Source organism: Ambystoma mexicanum, chromosome 9 (assembly GCF_040938575.1).
Source record: "Ambystoma mexicanum isolate Mex_15411 chromosome 9, UKY_AmexF1_1, whole genome shotgun sequence".
In the NCBI taxonomy this organism is placed as follows: domain Eukaryota; kingdom Metazoa; phylum Chordata; class Amphibia; order Caudata; family Ambystomatidae; genus Ambystoma; species Ambystoma mexicanum.
In genome coordinates, this window is record NC_090931.1 from 853,922,171 (window position 1) to 853,947,619 (window position 25,449).

Genomic DNA, 25,449 nt, shown 5'->3' on the forward strand with positions numbered 1-25,449 from the left:
GCCCATTGCTTCTGAGCTGCCCTGGTCACTGTATTGACCATACCATCATCCAGCCTTGTCGTGTGACCATCACCACTCTTCTCGGAGTATAATTATTTGATGCACAATTCTGTGTGTTCAATGTTCTTTGTAATTTCAATTGCCCTATCAAGAGTTGGATCATGCTTTCTCCACATCTCTTCCCTGATCTTTTCATTGATGCACTTGATCATTAATTAATCCCGAATTTGTTCATCTTGACAATGGTTAAAATGTCATTTAACAACCAAGCCTGTCAAAACTGTTTTCTGTTCCCTGGTGGAAAAAAATTATATCGCGCAATAATTCTGTTTTCTTGCACCTCATAGTACCACCAGTCTGGCAATTTCTTAAGCACCTCTTGGCCTGCGGACCTGAGGCAATTAAATAGTCAGGCCTCTTTCCTGTCAGTCGAGTAATTGGTGGCAAACACTGTCGGAACATATTTTGTAAATATGTCTCTCCAATCTGCCAATTGTACCTTGGGCTCACCAGGTGATGGCAAGAAAAACACTGTCCCTTGTCCATTGGCCATGATACTGTATAGTCTTCACAATAGCAGGAGAAAACAATGAACTGTTTTTGTCACTTAGGTACATAGTTTGAGTGCCAAACAGGAAGCATATGGGATGTAGATCCCTAATCAAGCTATTAATATTTGGCAAACATCCACATTGTTAATGTGCACCAGCCTAATGTGCCCCCACAGAGTACTGGGACGAAGAAGAGTGCAAAACTACAGTGCACAGTACTAATCCCAATGTACCAATCCAAAAATGATGCAGGAGAGCAATGCTGATTAGTGCCATGTGGATTGGCCACCAAGATGGCTGCACGTTTACTCGAGCTCTCGGGTGCCTTCCTCTAAACACTCGAGAGGATGTCACAGCCTCCTCTCCCACCTCTTTTCAGTGCCGATGCACAGCGGGGAACGTTGCGTCACAGGCGCACTTACTGCCTCATACAGTTCTTCTGGATCGAGCTCCAACTGACTTCCAGCTCATGACATGGTTCCCTAGGCTCTTGGGCACCTCCACAAGCCCACAGCTGCTAAAAAGACACTGGCACGGGTCAGCAGACACCTCCGCCAGACGTTCATCTTCCTCCTGCCCAGAATCAGAACCTCGCAATGGCACAGAGCTCCGGAGTGATGAAGAGCACTAGGAAGCCGCCAATGACCTGGTGGTCGCTGCCCCCAACCATCTTGTCACCAGTTGTTAGGAATGAAACTTCAGGAGGCAGTAGTGAGTAGCAAAACCCTTTATTAAGTAAGAGGGTCTTGAGCAGCAACCTCTCGTCTCGCCATCACCAGTAACTGCTACACTTGGAACCTGAAAACTCTGCATACTCTACCTTCCACCAGAGGTTACAGATTCTATGAATGCTGGGCACTGAGCTGTAGCAACATGGTACTTTATAGGTCCTTGTACAAATCATAGTGGAACACACCATGAGCCCGCTCCTAACACAATTGAACTAGGCTTCTGATACTGCTGACCTGTACCCATCAACATCACAGGTTTTGCATCTGTCTCTTCCCACTAGGCCACTAAAAATCTTCCTTTCCCTCTTTTCTCACTGGGCCACATGCATCACGGCCATCAGAAATGGTCAAAGGGTACTATATAAGACCACTTCAGATTACATTTACATACAGCACATTGCACCTCAGACAAGGTAATGCGAAGGTGATTATGGCAGCCTGTGACATTAAGTTTTTGAGACAGATCTCACAATTCACTTTAGGCTTCACACCAGTGAGGATGACCAATTCCTCTCAAGACTGGACCATCTTGGTGGCTGGTGTGGACTACAGGCTTCCCCTTCATCACTCGACTTCATTATCCCACTGTCCCCATTTTCTCAACCTCTTTCATTAAATCAGGAGGACATTTTCAAACTGACTAAAATCAAGACCACTGGGTGTGCCTCTCAATCTTGAATGTCAGAGGAGTTCTTGTCTCGCAATTGAACACTAATACGAGGCAGGAGAATGACAATCTTGTATCTGTCAAATTTTAATAGGTATCCCACAGTCGAGAGGTTTAAGAAGGTTGCTTCGTTCCAGATCCTTGTAGCTCTCCAGAAGGGCAAAGTGGATGCCTGCTATAGACCTCCTGGGGGTTTACATACAAATACCGACTTTGGATTCTCAGTACAGGTTTTCCAGATTTGCTGCACAGGGCCAGTTTTTCTAACTCAAGGTCCTTCCCTTTGGACTTCTTCCAAGTTATTCAACAAAGCCATAATGTGCACATCTACCCCTATTTGTATGATTGTTTGTTCTAGGCTTCTTCCTTGCAAGCAGTATTTGCCTTCTGACAAACTTCAATGAATTTGGTGATTGTGTAGTGTCTTTCTTGTGATTTCAAGAAGTCGGTTGACTCCTTCCCATACTCTCTACGCTGCACTAATCTAGGACAATTCCCTTTGCAGACCATTCCCTCCTAAAGCGAGGATTTGTGAAGTCTGCTATCAGATGTGCAAAGTATTTCATGCCATGGCTCTAATTCTTCAGAAGGCTTTGGGGCTCATGGCTTTATGGTGGTCCCCTATGTTATACTTCACATGCGTGACTCAAATGCAGCTAGCAGCATACCCAGCTACAATGTTTTTTAATTTGTTTTACAAATCTCAGACCTGGTCAACATGGCATTAAAATGTGTATGGAAGGTGAGCATCTGATGGTGGTCCCTTTCTGTCTCCCTAAGCCTCCATTTCTATTGCAACAGACTCATCTCTGATCGGTTTGGGTGTGATGATGGTGATTGTCAGGTGTATGATCTATGGGGCTCATATGACAGGGAAGCCTGCATATACCTGCTAGCACACAGTGATCTTTCTGGCACTATAAGCCTTCATTTTCTCCATTGCAAGCCAATGGGTGAGGATCTTTGTGGATACCATCACAGCATTGTTTTACCAGAACAAACAAGGAAGTACTAGATCTCTGCCTCCTATGTTGGTTATCTTAAAACATTTGGCACTGGTAGGTGGCACATGACACTTATCCAGTGGCAATTCATCTGGCCGCAGAGCTCTCAATGTGCAAGCGGATAATCTCAACAGATGGAGGCAGACTTCTCATGAAGGTGAGCCACCCCATCCATTGGTTCAGAGAGTCTTCTCAATATTAGGTTACCACCTTCTGCACCTTTTTGTAATGCAGATACAATAGGAAATGCTCTTTTTATGCTTTCTGGAGAGGTCTGGTGATAGACTCCTTGGGAGATGCTCGCCTCCCGTCCTGGGCACACATACCCACCGAGCCCCCCACCCCACCCCACCCCACCTGGATCTCCCACTGTCTGGAGTAGTGTGTAAACAGACATACATGAAACTGTTAACTGATCTTGCTACCCCTTGATGGCTAAATAGAGTTTGGTTTTGCAACCTACTGAAGCTGGCTTCAGCCTCTCTACTTCCTCATCCCCTGAGGAGGGATCTTATTTCACAGTGGCAAAGTCTCTGTATTCACCCATCCCTGGTCCCTGCTCACAGGAAAACATAGATCATTAAAGTGGTCAGTAAACATTCAGCAAAGCTCAATACAAAAGCTGGTAGATGGTATGTTGTCACTGGTGTGCTGGTAATGGCAGTAACTACCCTAATAGGGAATCATAAGACCCGGTTCTGTCCTTTGTTACTGGTTGGCAAACTACTGCAGCAGGATCTATCTGTCAGCCATTGCAACTTATCTCACTGTTGGTTCTGACAATTCCCCCCACCTAACACAGTGGTAGTCACTTTAACAGGCTTTTAAGCTTCATTCCCCGGTTAGATCGCCACAACCGTGGTGGGGTTGAGCATAGTTCTCTCCATAATCCCCAACAATTCTTTTGAACTTGTGGCCTCAGTGGGGCTCACTGTAGTGTCATAGAAAACTGCACTTTTGGTAGCTCTCATATCGACGTGTCCTGACAGCCAGCTGCAAGCTCTATGTCTATCGGAGCCTTATTTGAAATTCAACCGGTGCACGGCTGCACGGCATACGCATCCCCATGTGGCATCAGAATTTCATATCAACGAGTAGATTGTCTTGCCAGTGTTCTTTCAGGACCCTCAATTGGAAGTTGAGTACATTCTACATAATTTGGCCATGGCTACTGCTCTCAAATGTTACCTGGAGAGTACAAAAGTTATTCGGTCCTAAGATCTCTTATACAGCAGTCCTTCACCAATCTTCCTAGCTTACTCGAGCTTGTTGGAGTGTTGGCTGCATTCCGGATAATTACAAACCGAGGAGGGGTCCTCCTTCTAGGGCTTTACTTGCTCACCTATTCAGGGCAAAAACAGCATTGTTGGGCATCCAAAAACATGTTCCATTGGACGAAATCTGTAAGGCGACTCTGGAACACGGCACACACATTCTGCAAGAATTACATTCTAGACTCAAGCTCGCAAGTGGATGCACAGGTCGGGCAGACCTATCTCAGGAGTTTTGTAAATCCATCCCCGTTTTCAGGTTCATTTATTTCCTGCAATTAAATCTCACATGCGAATGGAGATAAGGGTGTGGAATATAGTAGTAAGTTAAAGTTACTCACTTTAGTGACTTTGAACTCCTGAACAAATGCCCCCTTTCCTGCCTTTGCTACATATGCCCCTCAATCTGTCTCCACTAATCTAGTCCATGCTCCTAAAAGGACTGGTGCTTTCGTCAAGGAACATGCACAAAGGAGGTCCTGGGGGAGGTCTTGATCGGGCAATGCATTCATGCGCCCATCTTTATTTATTTTTAATACAATTTTTGCATGCTGCTGTCCTGGCAATGGCATCCCCTAAATATCTAGGAGAGCAGACTATGATTTAGGAGTACAGTCGTCACTGCAATAAGAAACTAACTGCATATACTGTTATGGTTAACCTTCTGCTATAAAAACCTGTTAGATTAACTGAAACATCTTGGGTTGAGGAGCGTTGATGGTTATAATACAAAACCTAAAAGCCACTAAAAATGTGCCATTCATATGGTAATAGCTCGTCCCTGCCATGCTGTGTTCATGATGTCTCGCATGAAATTGCTGAATGCGCAATTGCCATTGAGTTTGACATAACCAAGGACAGCACTGATGATTTTACCACTCATTTAATGAAAGAGATCAATATTATCCTGCTTAATGATTACAAGCCCTTCGGTCCTTCCCATAAATCAATTTCTTAGTGATTTTCTTATAGTATCTTATCAGAATTTTCTAAGATCCTACATAAATCCTATTTCAAACTCATACGATTTAATGTTATGTTATTTGGCATTTATATAGCACTCTATATATCATTGGTGTGACCTCAAAGCGCTGGCCAGTTGAACGCCCTCGGGGACCGCAGTCCAGGTCAGTAGAGATGGTTAGTGTCATAGGGTGCGTGTGTGCACCAGTTATGTGTGCAGCTGATGTAATAGCCAGATGGTAGCTGCATCCTAGCATTTGGTGTGGTGGTGAAGATATTAGTTGAATGTGTGCAGTCTGGTGAGTGGACACCCAGGCTGGGTTCTGGCTGCGTTTGGCCTGTAGGACGCTAATATGAGAAGCTAGGCCGGTTTGTCATGGGATATAGCTGCGTTTTATTAGAGTGGTGAGGTTTTTATGGGGTAGTGTTCGTATGTGAGCAGCTACACTGAAGTTATCAAGGGTATAGCTGTACTCTAATTGTGTGATGATGTAGAGTAGAGCGTAAGCATAGTGATATGCTATGGAGTGAATGATAGTTCATCAACGGTGCATGTGCTTTGTGGATGGGCACAAAGGGGGACAGAGAGACAGAGGGTTGAGCTTACAGTAACAGGACAAGGGGTAGAGGGATACATAGCGATATCATGGGGAACAGGGAGTCAGTGCACACAGCGAAATAGAGCCACAGAGGGGCAAAAAGCAACATCACGGGAACTGGAGGGGAGGGCAGTACAGACGGATACATAGCGACATCACAGGAGATGGGGGCAGGGGTACACAGCGTTGCATGTGCGCTGTGGGGTACACAGCGACATCACCGGGACTAGACGGGTTAATACTCAGGGGTATATAGCTGTATCACGGGATATATAGTTGCATCGCAGGGAAGTATAGCTGCATCACGGGAACCGGAGGGCAAGGGTACACAGCAACATACGTGCACAAGGGGCACAGGGAGACGGAGGGCTCGGCTTGCAGCCACTGAACGGGGGCGTAGAGGGATATATAGCGACATCATGCGGGACAGGGAGGCAGGGTACACAGCGATACACGGGCACAGTGGGGCATATAGCAACATCACGGGGACTAGAGGGGAGGGCAATACAGAGGGATACATAGACATTTCGTGAGCAGGGGGCCGTAGAGGGCTATATAGTGACATCTTCGGGGACAGGGAGGCAGAGTACACAGCGATACATGGGCACAGTGGGGCATACAGCAACATCACGGGGACTTGAGGGAAGGGCAATACAGAGGGATACATAGAGACATTATAGGAATACGAATTTAATACATATTTGGGTGCCATATGACTTCTTATAAAGTTCTTAGAAATGTTCCCAACATCTCACTAGTTTCTAACAAGTTCTTAGATGCTATTTATAGGAATCTTCTAAGGCATTTGTGTCTGGGTTGCCCCATACACAGTACTCAAGCTGACAGTTCCCACAGGGCATGAGCAAAAAAGATAACAGCAAAGGCACATTAGCAGCTCATAATGCTTATGTTGAGTTTTTTTGTGCCAACTCCAAACGCAGCCTATACTGTCCATTTTCAAGAATGTGTATCTATCTATATATTAAATATAGGCACACACCCATGCCTTTTTCCCACAGCTTCCCCTTGCAGACACATAATAACCAGCAGCCTCTCTGCAGCCAGCAGGGGGTGCTCACGCTACGTCAACTTGATGGCTCGTTCACAGCACTCTGCTGCTCTGCACCAAACCACATAACCTTCTGAGCATGGATCTTGCAGTACTTTATCAAGTGTTAAGTCTTTTTTGAACAGTCAGTGTGTGAACTGCACCAACAAATATGCGCTGTGTGCATTCGAATACCAAAGGAGGCTTTCCTGCAGCAAATGTGATGTCCCAGACCACGCTGTGTGGGTGCATCTACATTTCAAGAGAAAAACATGCAATAAAAGCACTGCCTATGGACATGTTTGTTTTTCACAACTATGGCAAGGGAGGCCTTTGGATTGCACAGTGATGAGTGTCAGACCTTTTCTGTTTTAGTGTAGCGATTTGGGGCCCATTAAGGTGGGGGAGATTTGCCAGAACATCCACACGGGCTTTGCTGCTGCCTGATTGGGCATCAGGAGCCAAGGATGCGCTGTGGCTCACATTCCTTCCTTGTGTTTAAATTCATGGCCAGGCCATGGTTTACAGATGATAAATATCTTGGCGACAGACCATGGACCACCATGAGCTGCTGTTACATGTGGCATTATGTACACTTATTGACTGTCCAGGATCCTACAGATATTGGATAAACATGGACAACCACAGAAAGGCCATGCATAACCATGGTCTTGCGATGGTCATGGTACTATGCACATACGTGGCCCAATCCTGAAGAGCTTGGGTGACCATGAATGTGAACATTTGAATGACCTGGTGTATTTGTTTGCCCCTTTATCATTCTACCTGTGGATTTTGAACAATGTGTGGTTTAATGTTAAAACCATGTATAAACATAGATCACCACGATTAGTAAAAGTAATCCCAAAAAAAACACACTTCTAGTAAGTATTGCTGGTAAAAACAGCCATCTAATTTCCCTGGCCATAATACCAGAGGATTCCATCCGGAAATACTGCCACTGCAAAAACATAGGAAGCTGACCTTCATGCCCGATCAGGTGTGTCTGTTGAATTGAGTCGATATACACTGCGGGTGCACAACTTTGAAGGACTAACAACTTTAGGATGACTTTGAATTGTTTAGTGAAAAGAGTGACCCAGTGTTACACAGAAATAAACATTTATATGGGCACTTTCGACTATTTTAGAAATGTATTTATTCATGTTGGAATGAAAACGTAACCTGCTGGAATTGTGCAAAGCATTGTGGGTATGCAGTTGGGCTCAGGTCTGGGGAACGGAACATGCCAGTAGTAGCCGCTGGTCTATCCACTGCATACGAGTTATGCAATCTGCTTACATTTACGCCAATTGTGTCAAAAACGGATTTATATTAACAAGATTTTTAGTGGGTGCAGCGTAAGGGAAATCATTGACGGTGTTCTGACATTAAATTGAGTTCTAGAAAGTTTGGGTTTTAAGATATGGGGTTCCTCAGAGGAGTTGCTGAAAAACGGTGGCTGTTATTTTTTCAGTTACCAGAACGCACTTTTTCCTTACAAACATTAGCAACCTTTAAGCTTTATGATATGGTGTATGATATGATGTGGCATTTATAATGTGCCTGTACCCAACTGTATCTAGGCGCGACAAGACAAGGAGGGGGAAACAACGGGAGGACAAAATAACAATCTTACTAGGTGTTGGGTCATTCTGATCACGCAAGTGCGGCGAAGACAGAAGGGGAGAACTGCCAGGAGGTTTGGGGGGGAAGTGCAGTTAACTCACAAGTGCAGCCAGAGGGTGGCTCATAAGTGCAGAGAGAAGGGACTGTATGGTTTGAGCTACAGACCCTTAAGTGCTGGGGAGCCCGGAGGCTGTGCAAGGGCAACTGGACATGCAGGAGCCTGGGCCCGAGTTCAGAGGGTGATCAGTGCGTGGAGCAGTCAGGTGTATCAGCAGGGGGGAGAAAGTGAGAAAGCTGAAGTGAAAAGAAAGGTCTTGAGTTGCTTCCGGAACCGGAGGTGGTTCTGCTCATGTTTGATAGAGGCAGGGAGGCTGTTCCATAGGGAGGCCCTAACCGAAGAGATAGATCTGCCCCCACCTCTTTGCTTGGAGAAGCATCTGACCCTCAGAGAGTTGGAGGTGGATGAGCAGAGAGCTTGAGAAGGAAGATTCCTTTGAAGAGAAAATTGGAGGCAGAACGGTCCCAGGCCCCAGAAAGCCTTGTGGATGATGCAGGGGTTCTTGAACTTGATCCTTGCAGCCACGGGTAGCCAGTGAAGAGATTTCAGAGCTGGAGAGATACGGTCCCTGGCCTTGAGGCCAAGGACAAGTCTCGCAATACTGTTCTGGATAAGTTGTAACCGTCGAAGAGTAGAGGCAGGAAGATTTAAAAAGAGATTGTTGCAATAGTCCAGCCTAAAGAGGACCAGAGCTCTGGAGATACTGAGTTTCTTTGGGAAAGTGGGAAATGGAAGAATACCTCTAAGGAGGTGCATGTGATAGTTTGACTTCTTAGAGATGTCAGAGATATGAGGAGAGAAGGAGAGGGTGGAGTCGAAGATGAAACCAAGGTTCTTGGCCTCACAGAGATATATATATATATATATATATATATTGAGCGGGTGTTCCAATGAGGATGATCTCCGTCTTACTGGCATTAAGGCAGAGATCATTGGCGGCACACCATTCTTGAATTGCGGCCGGCCACTCTGGTATGAGAGATGAAGCAGAGGTGGCTGAGGGGAGCCTGAAAGAGAGCTGAGTGTCATCTGCATAACATTGACAATTGAAGCAGAAAGTAGCGATGCGGTGGGCAAGAGGTGCCAGGTAGTGGTTGAAAAGCCAAGGAGAGAGGTTAGACCCTGGGGAACGAGGGAGAGAGAGAGAGAGAGAGAGAAAGAAAAAAACAAAAAACAAAAACAAAACAAGAGGGTGCTTAAGGAGGAGGGGAAAGTTCCAGTGGCAAAGGAGTGATTGCAGAAATTGGCCAAGGCTGGAGCAAGGGTGTTGATGTGGTTCTTGATGGCCCTGGATAAGCAGGGAGAACCTGCTTTGTCGAAACTTTAATAGATTGGACTTATCTAGAAACATTGCCAGGGGTGAACAGGGGAAAGGAGGCATGAGGAGGAGGAGAGATGGTCTCAGACAGGCCAGGAGTGGTAGAGGAGGAGGAAGAGGATGTAGACAGAGATACTGGACAGAATGTCCTGAGTTTTAGTAGTGAAATGAGAGGCGTAGGCCATGCAGAGGGATTGGGAGGGAACAGGAGAGGTAGAGAATGCAGCAGGATTGGCCAGTACCTTGCAGAGTTTGAAAAGTTTGTCTGAGTTGTTAGATGCCGCAGAGATACAGGTTTGGATGTAGGCTCTCTTCTTAGAGAGGACAGAGAGTCTGTACTGCCTTTCGGTGTAGGCCGGCAAGCCAGTTTGTTAGGGGGTGCACCTGATGCCTTCCACTTCCTCTCCGCCATCCTATACTTGCGTTTAATGGCGGTGAGGTCGGAATCGTACCAAGAGTTGCACTTGGATTTGGGCTCCAAGCGGATCTCGTGACTGGGGCAAGGACATCCAAAGTGTTAAGAGATAAAGAGATGAAGGTTAGAGAGGGCTGTGTCAGGGTATGAGTCAGCCAAAGGTGCAGGAGGCGGAGAGGAAGTAGCAGCGAAAGCCTCAACTGACACACGCTTCAAAGGTAGGTGGCAGTGCTGGAGTGGGCCTGACATGCGGCGAAGAGAGAGAGAGGTGGGAAGAAAGGAGAAAGTGATCACTCCAAGAGAGAGAAACTGCAAGAGGGTTATGGAAGGGGAGGTCTGAGGAGATCAGAACATCCAGGGTGTGCCCTGCAGAGCGAGTCGGGCCAGAGGGAAGGATAGAGAGAGAGAATTGCAGAGGTTGCGAAAGAGTCCTGAAGAAGGGCTGATAGCATCCAGATGAATGTTCAAGTCTCTGATGAGGAGCAGTTGAGAGACGTGGAGGCAAGGAGTGAGGAGGAGAGGTCGAACCACTTAGAGAGGAAGAGGGTGACCTGGTCAGGTGGCCTGTATATAGTGGCCACATTGAGAGAAAGGCCAGGAAAGATAGAGAGCCTGCAGACCTGGTATTCAAAGGAGGAGTATTGCTGCATTGGAATGATATAAGCAGGGATACACTATGGGAAAATCAAAGCTACACCCCCTGCAGAACGGTTGGTTCTGGGTTCAGAGAGGATCTTGTGGCCATCGGGAAGGAGAGTGTCGAAACTTGTGACAGAGCTGGCTGTGAACCAATCCTCGGTGGAACGGAGTGCAACCAAATCAAGCTCTTCCAGGAGATGGCAGAAGTCAGAGGAGTGTTTGACAGCTGAACTAGAGTTGATAGTAGCGATGTGGAGCTACATTAAGACTTGATTATCTGTGCAATACAGGTATGAGCACAATTCTAGATGCAGCTCCATGGATCATGGTCAAAACATGATCAAATTGCATTGACCCTATCAAGGCTGACCACGTATGACAATGATCAGCTGTGGTTGCTTGTCCCTGTATACCCTGTCACATGGATAGGGAACATTCATTGATGTAATTGATCTGATTTATGGAAAGACAACAGACACCAATAACTGGGGCAGAAGGAACAGTGATGACCATTTATGTAAGTAGGCAACTTTGTTTATCCATGTATAAACCTGTTACATGGACTGAGACCATGGGCAAAATGGCTGTGATTCATGGACAGACCATGGACAGAAATCAGAGGTAGAAAAGGTATGAATGACCATGTATAAAAGGGACAATTATGTTTATTCATGATACTAGGTGTCTGCAACCTTTCACTCTCCTAATGTTTTGGACTACATCGCCCTCCAGCACTAGCCAGCATAGTCAATGGTAAGGGGTCCTGGGAATTGTAGTCCAAAACATCTGAAGAGCCATAGGTTTCAGATGCCTGCAACATACCGTAGCCAACCAGAGAACAGAGTTAGCACACGTACATCACTTCTAGAATTGTGACTGATGGTGTGCAGCAAATGTCTGGTACAAACAGCAGTCACAGCGCAGCAAGATTAAGGAAACAGTGTTGCTTTCCACCTCTTTCTCCACGTATGTCTACTCAACTTTTTTTTAAAGTTCTTACAATTGTTGTGTCAGAGCTTGTATGTTGACTTCTTTAAGTAGCACTATTGTTACGCTCACCTGCTCTCTGTGGGGACGTTGGGGCACGGTTGCAGCCCTCCCTGGAACTGGCTCCCCTGGGTCAGGCTTCTTCCCCTGCTCCTGCGTTGTGGACTGCTTAGGTTGTTGATACTGCCCCTGTGAGAATACGAGAGGCCGTGAGAATGCTGTGATATGGCTGTAGTTTCCCTCAAACCTTTCTTCCCAGAACGTGGTGAGCATGCGTTTACCCATATAGTCTCACCTGTTTATTTATGAGGGTGAGCTCTCCGTCCTGCTTCTCAAGTGCAGGGGCGCTTTAGTTGGACCTAGTTCCTTCACTGGTCCATGTGCGTGGCAGCCCATACCAGCTGTGACTGATCCACTTCTAAGGTAAGTGTTCCTCAACAATGATTATTGTCTGTATTCTTTTGCAATGTCTTTTGATCTATTAATCATATTCCTTGTAATGTCTTTCCTTCTCCACAATAGATGATGAGAGGCCCAGCGGTGTCGCAGTGCTGGTAGCGAGCCCCAATGGAGTCCTAAGGAGTTTACAATGTCCCAAATAGATGGCATGTTTGGTTTTATGGTCAGCGCGAGGATTGTGTTGCGCACAACCTTAGCGTAATGTCTTTATGTTGTTTCTAAACGTATTTATCCTTTTCTCCTGCAGGGATGGCCTGGCGAAGTCAGGCAAGAAGCAGCTATCGAAAGATCTGTCGGCGGGTGATGGATGGCTGGAACCACAAGGATGCTGGCCGAGATGAGCTCCTGAGTAAGTATTGGATATCTGGAACAGGTAAGGGTGCGCTCCGATGGCGGTGACTGCTAGGATCAGGTAAGATGCGCTGCAGGCGATGGTATTGCTGGAGTCAGGTAAGGTGCGCTTCAGGCGATGATAGATGGTATTGCTGTAATCAGGTAAGATGTGCTTCTGGCGATGGCACTGCTGGAATCAGGTAAGATGCGCTTCTGGCGATGGTATTGCTGGAATCAGGTAAGATGCGCTTCTGGCGATGGTGTTGCTGGAATCAGCTATGGTGCACTTCAGGCGGAGGTGAGCGTTACGCTACTATGAGCAAACTAACGCGAAGCGCTGGCATGCAGGCAGGGCAGGCTTAAATAGCCTGGTCCCAGCCACGCCCCTTTGCTCTGCCTTGTGGCTCCACCCTGCCACTCCCAGAAGATGCTGCACATGCAGTCCAATGATTGGATGGCTGGAACCGTAAGGATGCTGGCCGAGATGAGCTCCTGAGTAAGTATTGGAAATCCGGAACAGGTAAGGGTGCGCTCCGACGGCAGTGACTGCTAGGATCAGGTAAGATGCGCTGCAGGCGATGTTATTGCTGGAGTCAGGTAAGGTGCGCTTCAGGTGATGATAGATAGTATTGCTGGAATCAGTCCAATGATTTCCTATGGCCACGCCCGACCTGGATGCATGGTGGGGCCCTGCAGAGGATGAAATAACACGTGCACTAGAAATAAAGTGTGCAGAGCACACTTTCTCATGGTCCTGGCACCAAAAGGCACCAGGACTATGTCCAACTGGACCCTTTATGTGATGGGGCTTGTGGTCCTTGCTCTGTGGCCATGACAACTATAGCATAGTTAGCTAGAGGACAAATTCAAAATGAAATACGCAACACCATAGGAAGTGACCTCAGAGGATATGCATCCCAGTTCACTTTGGTAAATACTGTACCGAGGGATGTCATTTCACCAAAATGTCGGGTAGCAGAGATTTCATTGCATCACACAACCGTTGACCTCTGATGACATCACAGGAAGTGATGTGACCCTGCCCCCAAGTGACATCACGGGAGGTGATGGCACATGACCTTTCAGCCCTTGACAAAACAGGAAATGGCATCACATAGCATTGTTCCCGTACACTAAGAAAAATATGGTTACAATATCACTGTAATATGATATACATTTCATAAAAGAACGGATCACCATATGTAGCATTTATATCAGTGTGTATAGCGCCAACAACCATAAGGCAAAAAAGCACTGTCAAACGGCCGGTGACAAACTGTTGCTGCTGGAACGGAAAAAGGTGTATGAACAACCAATATCGTGAGAAACACTTGAGTTCAATATATGTCCAGAACAAAACTTCAGTTTCATACGTAGCTTTCTGATGTCTCTGTAGGTATTCCTTGGGCTCAGTGCTTACAGTACTATTGCCAAGGAATTTCCCTGGCCAAAAGGGTTACTCAGCTTTTGCAACTTGAACTTTGTAAGATGTACACAAACACAACCTTTGCGGTTCCTAAACAATGTGGGTTCACTGTTCTGATAAAACGGGGGACACATTTCAAGTTTCAAGCCTCTAACCAAGCATACAAATTCACTTCCCTCTCAATACTCTACATGTACACCGCTCAACCTTACTTACCAACACTCAAAATATCACTAGCCAATGAACATTTTGAGATCTGTGATGAACATGGTAACCCGTTTCCAGAGCAAGGAATGTAAACTGGAGTGTTTGGGAGACTCTGGATAAATATTCCAACTGGGGCACCGGTGTAATTGTTAGATTAAGTGTCTGATACCAGAGCCATATGCAGCACCTATAACCAATCACTTTCTGGTTCTTCTCCTCTGGGCATCTGGCCTGACAGCACCACCATCCATTGGGCACCTTTGAATACCAGGTCTTTCTAATTTTTTTTTGTGCTACAGGAGTAACACTGGAGTACCTAGTACCGCAAGGAAGGGTGGCGTTACAATGGGTTAGCCTTGATACTAAACGGTCAAACACTTCTCAGCAGTGAATGGAAACAGTTAAAATGCTTGTTCTGCAGAAGTGCACACCAGTTACAGCGGTATCAGGTAATATTATCCCCATATATATAGTCGCCGTAAATAATATCGCCGGGAAAAGGTCGCAGCGATATTATATGGGTGACCATATATATGGGGACAGGGGCAAAAAAAAAATTTAAAAAGAAAAAGTTTGGGGGTTGCGGGGGTGTCCCCCGCATGTTCAATGGAATAATGTCGCCACAAAAAACGTCAATTTTTCGGCGATATTTTTGCATGGCGAGATTTTTGTGGCGACATTATTACATGGAACCGTTACAGCCGTGATTTCCTTTTGACACAACAATTACATCTCTCCAGTTCACTCTCTCGCCATTAGCAAATGCCCACATCAGAGTGTTTGGCATAGAAGGAATGGTTTCAGGCAGGCTTTGATATTATTTATTATTATTATTTTATTCTTTGGTAGTTTGGTAGGTTCATCGACTTGCACAAACAGTGTGTGGAATTGTGATTTTTTTTTTCCTGTTTCTTTTTAATTCTAATTTGGGTGGTATTGGTACACTCCACACACTCATACCTTATATGTCGAGGGCGGCCCTCCCTTTTGCCTCTATGCCCTACTGCTGTTTTGGGACTATGTCGAGATTTTCCAGGAAGATGCATTATCGTGATTCTGTCACAATCATGATTATGCCTAGTGAGAGTTTGGGTGGGACCTGCCCTGGGGAAGAGCTAATGTGTGGTCCTGTATGTCGATGAGCATGAATTATCTTGTTTTGCCTATAAAGGCCAGAGTTCCAGGTTGTTGGAATAGATGCACATTGTTTTACAAGTAAAGTGATCCAGCACTTTGTATATTTAAGCATGAATCCTCTGCCATAAATACATTTACAGCTGAAGCTACCCGAAAGCTAATGTACTATGCCATCTTTATGCATTTCGGTCAAATGTGTAACCTTGCATCCAGCAACCTGTAGTGTAGAATGTGTGGGCTTGCGGTTTTCCTAATGCATGGCACATTGGTTTTATCACTGCAAGTTGAAAGTCAAACTCACAGACCATATTTACTATTGATTACTCTCGGAGCATGCCATTGCTGCTACATCATGTGTTTGGCATTAACCGAGCTGGGCTTCAGCACAGGAAAATGCTGAAAACATGCATCCAAGAATTAACTGCTGTGCCAGCTATCCCTTCAGCTCTCAATGTTCCTCTTTTGGTATTTGATTGTATCAGATTGTAAACTGAGCCAAATTATGCATCTCTGGTGTGGTGGACGTCTGAGCACAATGTAGTTTGTTCATAGTAGAGAAAGACAATAGTGGGTGCTGGACAGGAGGTTCGGTCTTGTGCCCTGATGCCCTGATTAGGGTTCTAGAAGTATGATGAGCAATATGGTTTGCTAGGTAAAGGAGTCAGATGAAAGCCATGAAATGTCCAGAAGTCCTTTTAAAAGGTTATCAATTCTCTGAAATTGAAGGCATTCGAGGGAAATAAGTTCCAATAAGGTTGCAGTATCACCGTTTTAGGTTTGGCTCTATGTACAACATGCTTTCTGCAGGAGGAGACTAAAGTAGTTTTAGTTTAAAGAAAACACATTTTGGTAATCCTTCGAAGGCTGTAGAGCATACCGACCAAACTCAGTATGTGTGTCCTTCCATGAGACTACCTTCGATTACAGAAATCCACCTACCCTCCGCTCCCAACACAAGCAGCTTCCTCTGATCAGTGAGGGGGTTGAAAAATGGCAGAAGAGCCTGAGGGCTGCCACAGCCAGTTTAAAAGATGAAATCTTTTTTTTGTTTTGGCAAGGGTGAGCAAGGGAGACCCTTCGTCACCCTCAAAAGAAGTCCCTGGCTGTACCTGGGCATTAGAACATGTTTTCTCTTCTGCCACACAGTAGCCATGTGCCTAGTAATGTTGACAACCTACTGCCCACTTTCTCACTTATTGTCACTGGTTGATCATTCACACGTATTTCTTTAAATATATGCACAGAGGATATTATTCCAGTCATGGCTTTTCACTAGTATCATTTTGAATTAATGTAATGCTCTTGTAGCGTTATTTTCCCTTTTATAAATGAAGACCTATAGGTTCCAGAATGCAAAGTGATGTGAGTTTAGCGTTAGCAGTCAGGACTGTCTTACACTCGACAAGGAACAACAAGACATCTTTGTAAACTCTGACTGCTTTATTGTCTATAATAGACCCTTCAAATGATTCGTTGTGACATCTGCTGCTTTTTGTAATTGTTCGATACAAGCATGCAGCTACTTGTTCGGCAAGATAACAAATATGTTCAGTTAGGCATAATGTACTTTTTACATGTCAAACAAGCAGTCATCATGGAAATGTACTAGAGAAATTATTAATGTTGTTTGCATTTTGTTTTCTTGAATGCAAGTCAATATTTTAGGCAAATTGTGGGTTTTGGCTTTAAGACACAGATAAGAAAAGCACCTAAGAACAGATAGTTCAAGGATGCTAAGCAAATGCAGCGCAACATGCAGCCCTGCTGAAGTCGCTGGGTTCACAGGCTGACACTTAAATGGGACACCGTTGACTTTGTACAGTCAGGTGTTCCCTCAGCTAGTGCTCGGACTACGACAATCAAACATGGTTTTGGTATACCGCTGATATAAACAATGACAACATGATTTCTGTTACTTAAGCAATATAACCCGCACAGGGGGGCATTACCGAGCCAGGTAATGCCCCAGGCCAGTTAGAAGCCAGAACAAAGTGAGGGTTTTAACAATAGCTTGGGGCATTGCCGGCCCTGATAATGCCCCCCTGCGAGGGTTATATTACTATTAGTACACTGGCACATTGTACCGGGGTAGTAATAGTTTTTCTTTTTAAAAAAAAGCTGAGAAACAATGTGTTTGCTGTTTCTCAACTTGGAAAAAAAAACATACACAGTAAAATGGCCACCATGGATCGGGTAGCAGGGAACTACGTACAGTCTCTTCTCCCTTTCCATGGCGGCTATTCGTGCGTCGGGGACGCGCCGGGCACACTACTGTTCCTGGTGTGGATGTGCAAAAAGACTGCACCAGGTCAGTGCCAGAGGGTTGAGGGGGCTGCAAATATGAGGGTGCAACGTCCTCAATGTAAGAAAATACTATCTGTGTGATTGCTATTAACAAAAGGGTCTTTCCACATGATTTGAGTGGTATATGTTTCAACTCGTAGTGAATATGCCATGTGTCAAATCCATGGTTCCCCTTACCATACTATGAATGTGCACAGTGTGTTAATGTGACCAGCTTCTTGGCAATCCTTTGATCTGTGCGGAGACGTTTTTTATCCGGGTAACCTGTACAGAGACTCAGTGATCTTTTCTTTGTGTTTATCATGCTTTCTTTAATTGATAAAAATTGCTACCCCAGGATACTGTGCTACAGTTTGTCCATGTGGAATTTGCAACATGGGTCAAATTTGTTTAAGAAGGCAGAGAAAGGCAAGAGATCATTGCTGAAAAATATGTAGGTTATAAACTCGCTCACACCTCATGTAGGCCTGAAAATTATTTATACTAACCCATGCTATATTTTTCAAACTGTAGGTCACTGGTCTGCAGGCGACTTTACGCACTCTGGAAATTGGGCGTGGCATTCAAGTTCCTGTGTCAAAAGGTATGGTAGTTCTCCAAATATATAAATGTACACTTGCTTTCATTTCTTCTGCGCTTTAGTGGAAGTGCTTCCCATTGTAGTCTGGGGTCCACCAATTAGAGCATAATAAAAAAAACGCATACTCGAAAAGTAGAACAAACACTGTTTGCAAGAAGCAACGTTGTTTATTCCAGCTGGGTGAGCACAAATCAAACCGGCCTGTGTGCGTGCATCTCCCGTGCCCCTCGAACCTCCTTTTGGCCCAAAATAGTGTATTTGGAAACTTTTGCAGCCCCCCGGCCCCTGTGTGCTTGTATCTCCTTCCTGAATCTGTTCCTGTTACCCCTCCACCTCCCAACCTGGCCACCGTCCCTGATTGGTTCTTCACCCAGGTCATAACTGACCTCTCCAGGGCAACCCTCTGCCCGTGCAGCCCCTGGGGCTAAGGGCCCTGAGGCAAAGGGCAGCTCCTACATTGGCTGCTCCAGGTTGTGTCTGCAGGTATCAGCAGGGGAAGCCGAGGAAGTCAGTGTCCAGCCATTAACCAGCAGCAACAAAAAAGTAAGTGTGGCATGGGTGGGGAGTAGAGCAATCACTCTACTCCAGAAAGCCCTGCCACTCCACATTACCTTACCCAAGACCATAGCCTGCCACACTTGGATAGAATTGAGAATGATAACAGATGCCACACTTGGATAGAGATGTGAATGTTGGCAGATACCACACTTAGATAGAATTGTGAATGTTAAGCAAACATGGACTCTCAAATCTAGGTATAGCCTCACCCTTTCTCTATTGTATGGTGAAACCTTATGTATTAGGATACCTAGGCCTCTCTCCCTCTCTGCATGACTCTCCAATCTAGGTGTGACCTCCATCTCTGTCTGTTATATGTGAAGACCCACCTATTGTGGAACGTAGACATTTCTCCCACTATACAGGACTCTCATATCTAGGTATAGCCTCAATCTTTGTCTTCTATATGGTGAAATGTAATGTATTATGAAACCCAGGCCTCTTCGCGACTCTGCAGGATGCTCATGTCTAGGTGTGGACTACATCTTTGTCTATTGTATGGTGAAACGTGGCATATTGTGAGACCTGGGCATCTCCCTACCCCACACGATTCTCAGTGATTGTAATGTGATAGTACTATGAATCCACTAGTCATCTTCGCAGTCAGATAATTGCTACAATTATTAGCATTACATCAACTCACACTTAGAAAATTGTTTGAAATTATTAGCATTGCATTGAACCAAATCTAGAAAGTTCTCACTGTGATAGTACTGTGTATTTACTAGTCTGCGTCGCCTGCCTGTGTCGTTCTCCTAGCACTTATCTTGTTACAACTGACAACTGTCTAGAGGATGTACGCTATGATGATGCTGTGATTTATTTACACGCTTGGGAATTGTTCTTGCAAGATTGATTCACATCTAGAAAGCTACATTAACTCACATCTTGAAAGTACCCTTTGAGATTGCAATTTGACTCACTTGCATGCACTGCACAATTAAAATTGCTCTCACTCGCTCGACTCACAACTAGAAAGTGATTTAGTTACCTATGTTTTAGATCATAACTCAACCCAAAATCTCACCTCCCATATCACTGTGCTTACTCTCTTCTCTATACCATCACTCAATTAGAGTGCAGCTATACCCCTCAATCAATTTCGGCCTAGCTGCTCACATATGAACATTAACATATAAACACCTCATTATTCTAATAAAACGCAGCTATATCCCATGACAAACCGGCCTAGCTGCACACATAGGTGTCCTATAGGCCCAACACAGACAGAACCCAGTTTTGGGGTCCTCTCGCCAGACTGCAAACATTCAACTGAGATCAATACCACCACCCCTAATGCTAGGATGCAATTACATCATCTGCACACATAACTGGTGCACCCAAGCACCCTACAACACCTTATTCTCTCAACTGACCTGGAATACAACCCCCGGAGGGCGTTCAACCTACCAGCGCTTTGTGGTAATACCAATGATATATAGAGCACTATATAAATGCCAAATAACATAACATAACAGAACATAGCAGAACAGTGGATAGGCTCTGATTGAAAGGCGGACATCTGAATGGAATACGAACAATAGTTTTATACCAAGAAATACAATGGTCGGACATACATTGAAACACTTGCAGAGTTCACTTTTTTCTATGTTTCCCAGGGATTCTATTGGTTCGTAGACATTGCCTCCTCAAGGTTTGTTGATTAGTGAAGCGTAATTGAAGCAAACAGTTTAACCATTACCCATTACAATGCCTCCCCATGTGCTACCACATTTATTCACACTCCACCCAGGAACAACTTGTTATTACTGAAGTAACATGTGTGCTGACTGCCAGAACTTTAATGCACTGACATTGGCCAGCACCATTGAAAATGGAACACGAGACACCCTGCAGCTGGTGGGAAAGGGGACAATCACACGATACCTGTTGGATAATGACCTTCGCGAATTCTGTAGTAAATACTTTAGAGGCTGGTCACCTCGCCCGAGCACAAGAACTTACAATCTGATTGGTCCTCTCAGGAACGCTACTCCGGCCAGTGTTCCGTTCCCACAGCTGCCTGCTGATGGACATCAGCAGTCATGTGACCAGGAAACTGGTACAGCGCCATCCTCCCCATTGCCATGTGGGGCGGATAGTTTGGCTGACTGCCCTGTAATTACATAACCCAGCATTAGGTATGATGGCTTTCTTTTAATGAGCAGCTCGGGCCCCACCCTCTTTGCATTTCACTGTCCTATTATTGTCCTGTACCTCTCTGTTGTCCTGCGTGTTCATGTTCACCCTGCTGCCTGCAAGCTATGGTGCGGTATAAATAAATAGATACTACTGGTCATGTGGTTCAGATCCAGGTTTCCCAGGTCCATCTCACCCGAGGGATTTCCAGTGGCGTGTATGATGGTGCTATTTTTATCCTTCCTCCTCCTTTAGCTAAGCATGGGACAGTATCTTGACTGTGTGTACACCCAATACATCACTAGCCCCTCGCTTTCCTGGAGAATCCCTTTGTATGGGGTGTCTGTGGCTTAGAATGCCTGTGTCATTCCCCATGTAGCTGCCCGCAACGTCACCCTTCTTTACTCTTGCAGCTGGTAGATGCGTCTGAATTAGCACCTTTAACACATTCCCCCCTTTGATTGGTCTTTTGATTGCCATTTCTTCCCCTTTCTTCCCTTTTCCCTAATCCTTGCTTCCCACACCCTTATTACCCTCGTCATGTACCCTACCTCCTCATATCCATCCAAATGTTGCCCAAAAATCAGTATCTTTGTCCCATCAGGTGAACACTCTCCCCATAGTGCCTTGTAATTTTCCAAGTCTGGTGGGGGTGCTGTAAACATTATTTCTTCATTCTCATTCATACTGGGGTGTTCCTCACCTAATACCTCCTTGACCTTAATTTCCTGTAATATCATTATATAACCGTTCTTATGCTGGTGGTATTTACACTAATGTATGGTCTGGCGACTGATGCAGGTGGTGAAAAGGAACACGAGGAGCACAGGGACCGTTATCTTTAATGCTGCTACAAGCCATTTGGGTGCGCAGGTGAATAATGAACCCAGCCAGGTTGCTGATAAAATGTCTTGTAATTCTTTTGTCATTCTCTCGTGTATTGTTCTTATTTCCTCTATTGTGCCTGTGATTGTTCCATTTGCAGCATCGTTAGTCGGGTTAGTGGTACAGCACATGCTCCCTATCTTATGGCACACTCCTCCCTCCATTGCCGTCATAAGGTCAAAAACGAAATGATTTTGGAGGGTCATCAATCGTAGGGCCTGTAGTTCTTCACGCACCATGTTTAGTCCCTTTTTGGTTTCATTTTCCAGTTGAAGTAGTTTGTAACATGTTATTTTCAACCACTTTGCATTTGCTGCAGCTTGTATCCCAGTTAGCAGGAGAGAAGTAAAAAAAGACAGATGCTGAGCTGAACAATTTCAGATGGGGTGGAATGTTCTCTAGGCTCTTAGTGGATTCCGTTGAGATATGGTTGCTGCTGGATTTTTTCTTCCTTGTTACCTTGTGTTTGGTTCTTTGTATTTCGGCTGGCACTTTTTCTTTATACACAGACAACTCATTGGGCCTCATTCCGACCCTGCCGTTAACAAAGGCGCTATTAGCGCCTTGGTTGACGCCGTTATTTTTCCGACTCCGCCATGGTGAATGGCGGAATTACCGCCCCATTCCAAGGTTGGCGGGGCGGTAATTCCCCATTCACCATGGGCCCTTCCCCATTCCCATTTTTGGCCCATAGGGCTCAATGGGAATGGGGAAGGCGCTAATTACGGTGCCGTAATTAGCTCCTAGGTCCCTTTGCGGGTTGGTTTTTTAACGCCTGCAAAAAGCAGGCGTTAAGTACCAACCCGCAAAGGGAACTCGGAATAGGGCTGTAAGGGTTTAACGGCACCGGTCTCGTTACCGGTGACAGTTAACCCTTACCGCCCTACTCGGAATGACCCCCATTGAGTGGTATCAAGTCTGCACAGGAGTACAACCAAGTCTGGTGGTAGCTGGGCATATGCTCTAATTTCACATGCCCACCAGGGGTCCATCACAGCCGCAGTCCCCTTTTGCATCGCTGCAATTTCCATCGTCATCCTGCAACCAGTATTCATCCCAGCATTATTGTTCTGTTTGCTCTGAAACAGAAAGAATACTGTGTGAGCGGCTGTATGTATTATCTACATGGATTTTCATTTAGCCATGTGAAAGCCTGTGCATAATTGTTCCAGGATTTCCTTACATTCTGCATTTATTTGCTTAACCACCCTTTCTTCGAAACCCACCAACCACTGTGCAATTCCCCTTCCCCACTTTCCTTTGTTCAGCACTGAACCCTGGATTTGCATCAAGGGTCTGGTGTGACACTATGGCGCATCATACCCCATAGAGGCCTTGTAGTATATTGTTTATGGACAGTGGGCACCTGTTTTCCCCTTTGTGCCCCCTCTGTTACATATTCCACAACCATGTGCGTACTCTTCTCTTCCTGGGCCATACTTTGTAGCTGTATAAAGTTTTCCTCATAATCCTCCTCCCCCTCATCAATCCACTTTACTTCCACTTTATGCCCCTAGAACATACCCCTAGTCCTGCACAAGGTCATATGTACCAGACATTATCACTCTTCTGCTGTGACCTCTTGTGGCAAAAATTGATTCAGCGTTCCTGTGAGATGTGGGATGAGTGAGCACACATAGTATTGACCATTGGTTCTACCCCATCCCACCTTCTTCATTTCCCCATGCCATACATTTTCTGAGGCCAGCTCCACTCCCTCCCCAACAATTTTGTAGAATTCTATTGGGCTAGTTATACTTCGCTTAGTGCTTGTCCCTCTATCACCACCAGCTAATGGACCCAATTTATCCTCATGTGCTAAATGCCAGAAAAGAAGTAGGAGACAGAAAACAAAGATGAAAAACAATATAATACTTTTTACATTCACTTTTCTCTTTAATCCCACCCCCCACTTCTTTTTTTGTCCATCCTCGCTCTCTATTTTGGGCCTTCTGTGACACCTTATTATAGTGCTTAATGTTTATTTTGCTTATACCTCCCATCAAGTGATTCCTCCTCTTACCGATGTGCTGCTGGTATCTCGGTGAACGTGGAGTGATGTATCCATGCATGTTGTTCTTTTATTTTCACTGCTGTGGGTGTTGAGTAGACCACTTCAAAAGGACCATGAAACCAAGGCTCCTTCCACTTTCTCACTGTGTTTCAAATAAGTATCTTATGCCCTGGATAAAGAGGCTGTTTTTGGAGAAAGGCTTGACACACTTGTGCACACTCTTCAATATTGGTTTGTTCACTTGTATATTGCTGGACCTGGCGGGAGATGTAGCGAAGCACATTGGTCATCTCAATTAAATGCCCTTTCATTTCATTGCCAAGCATTTCTGAGCTAGGGGTAGCATCCAAAATTGAACGTGAAGGAGGGACAGGCGCATGCATTCTCCTTCCCATTACAATTTTGTGCAGAGTCAATTGCTGATCTGCAGACAGTGATTTGAAGGGCGAGAACTGCAAGAGGGAGGCAAAAAAGCACATTTCAGGACATAGTACTTGTTAGCTTAGCCAAGCACTATTTTAGTAATCCATTCATTCTGTCCACAATCCGTTAGCCTACAGCCACTAATCCGTGCCAAGTTTGTGTGTGATCCCTAAGGGATGTTATCTTCTCAAAGAGATTGTAGATGAAGTGTTGGCCATTATCTGACCTTATGTCCTCACATACACCTCATCTTGGGAATACTTCCCTCACTAGGAACTTTGCAGCAGATTTTGCATCATTCTTTGCAAAGGGCCCCGTCTGAAGCCACCGTGAAAGCAGACAGACCACTATGATTAGGTACCTGGAAGAGGCACATCTTTCTCGCATATCAACATAATAAATATACAAGTGCCACAAGGGCTCTTCCGGCCGTAGTAATGTTCTCCACAATGCTTTTAACACCTTAACTGCCAGGCTATTATGCAAGTCTATGCAAAAAGGATGAGCATACTCGTCCTTGGCACTTAATGGGGTAAAAGTGTGGCCAGACAAAAACTTTTTGCAAACCATACAATTTCCATGAACTCATTCACTCGCTCATGCATGTTTGGAACGTACCATCCCTTACTCAGCTCTGCAAATATGCATTCTTTTGACACATGGGTGGGGAAATACAGATGTTCTAAAGCCATGTTTAACAATTTTCTGGGCATTACAGGCTTCCCTGTGCTATTCTACCACCAAATCAGGTCAGTTGGTGAGAGGTAATAACCTCTTTTTATCCACAATTCGTTTTCCTCTTTTGGTAACTCTCCTTGTAATTCTAGAAGGTGTACTATGGGGATTGTGTTAACATTTTCCTCCCTCTCTTCCTCCCCACTCTTCTTCTTTTCTGCTGGGATGTGTGGCACTTTTTCCCCGTCCCTGGGGTATCCCCCTCCCTCTGGTAAATATGCTACTGCTTTTGTTGCTCTGTCAGCCATTTCGTTCCCCATTGATATCTGTCTTGTTTTCCTGTGTGGGTGGCACTTATTGCCTCCTCTACTGGCACTTTTATGGCCTCAATGAATTCTTTTAATAGTTCTGCATGTTGTATGGGAGATC

The 25,449-nt window shown here is 45.2% G+C and overlaps 1 protein-coding gene across 1 annotated transcript in view; it reads left to right on the plus strand.

Moving 5' to 3' along the window:
- The window catches only part of SPAG16 (sperm associated antigen 16), a 2,683,085-nt gene that overhangs the window by 222,966 nt on the left and 2,434,670 nt on the right, over positions 1-25,449 (plus strand). The window contains exon 8 of the mRNA XM_069615929.1: positions 18,260-18,329. Within this exon, the coding sequence (XP_069472030.1) occupies positions 18,260-18,329 (70 nt within the window). The remainder of the gene's footprint in view (positions 1-18,259; positions 18,330-25,449) is intronic.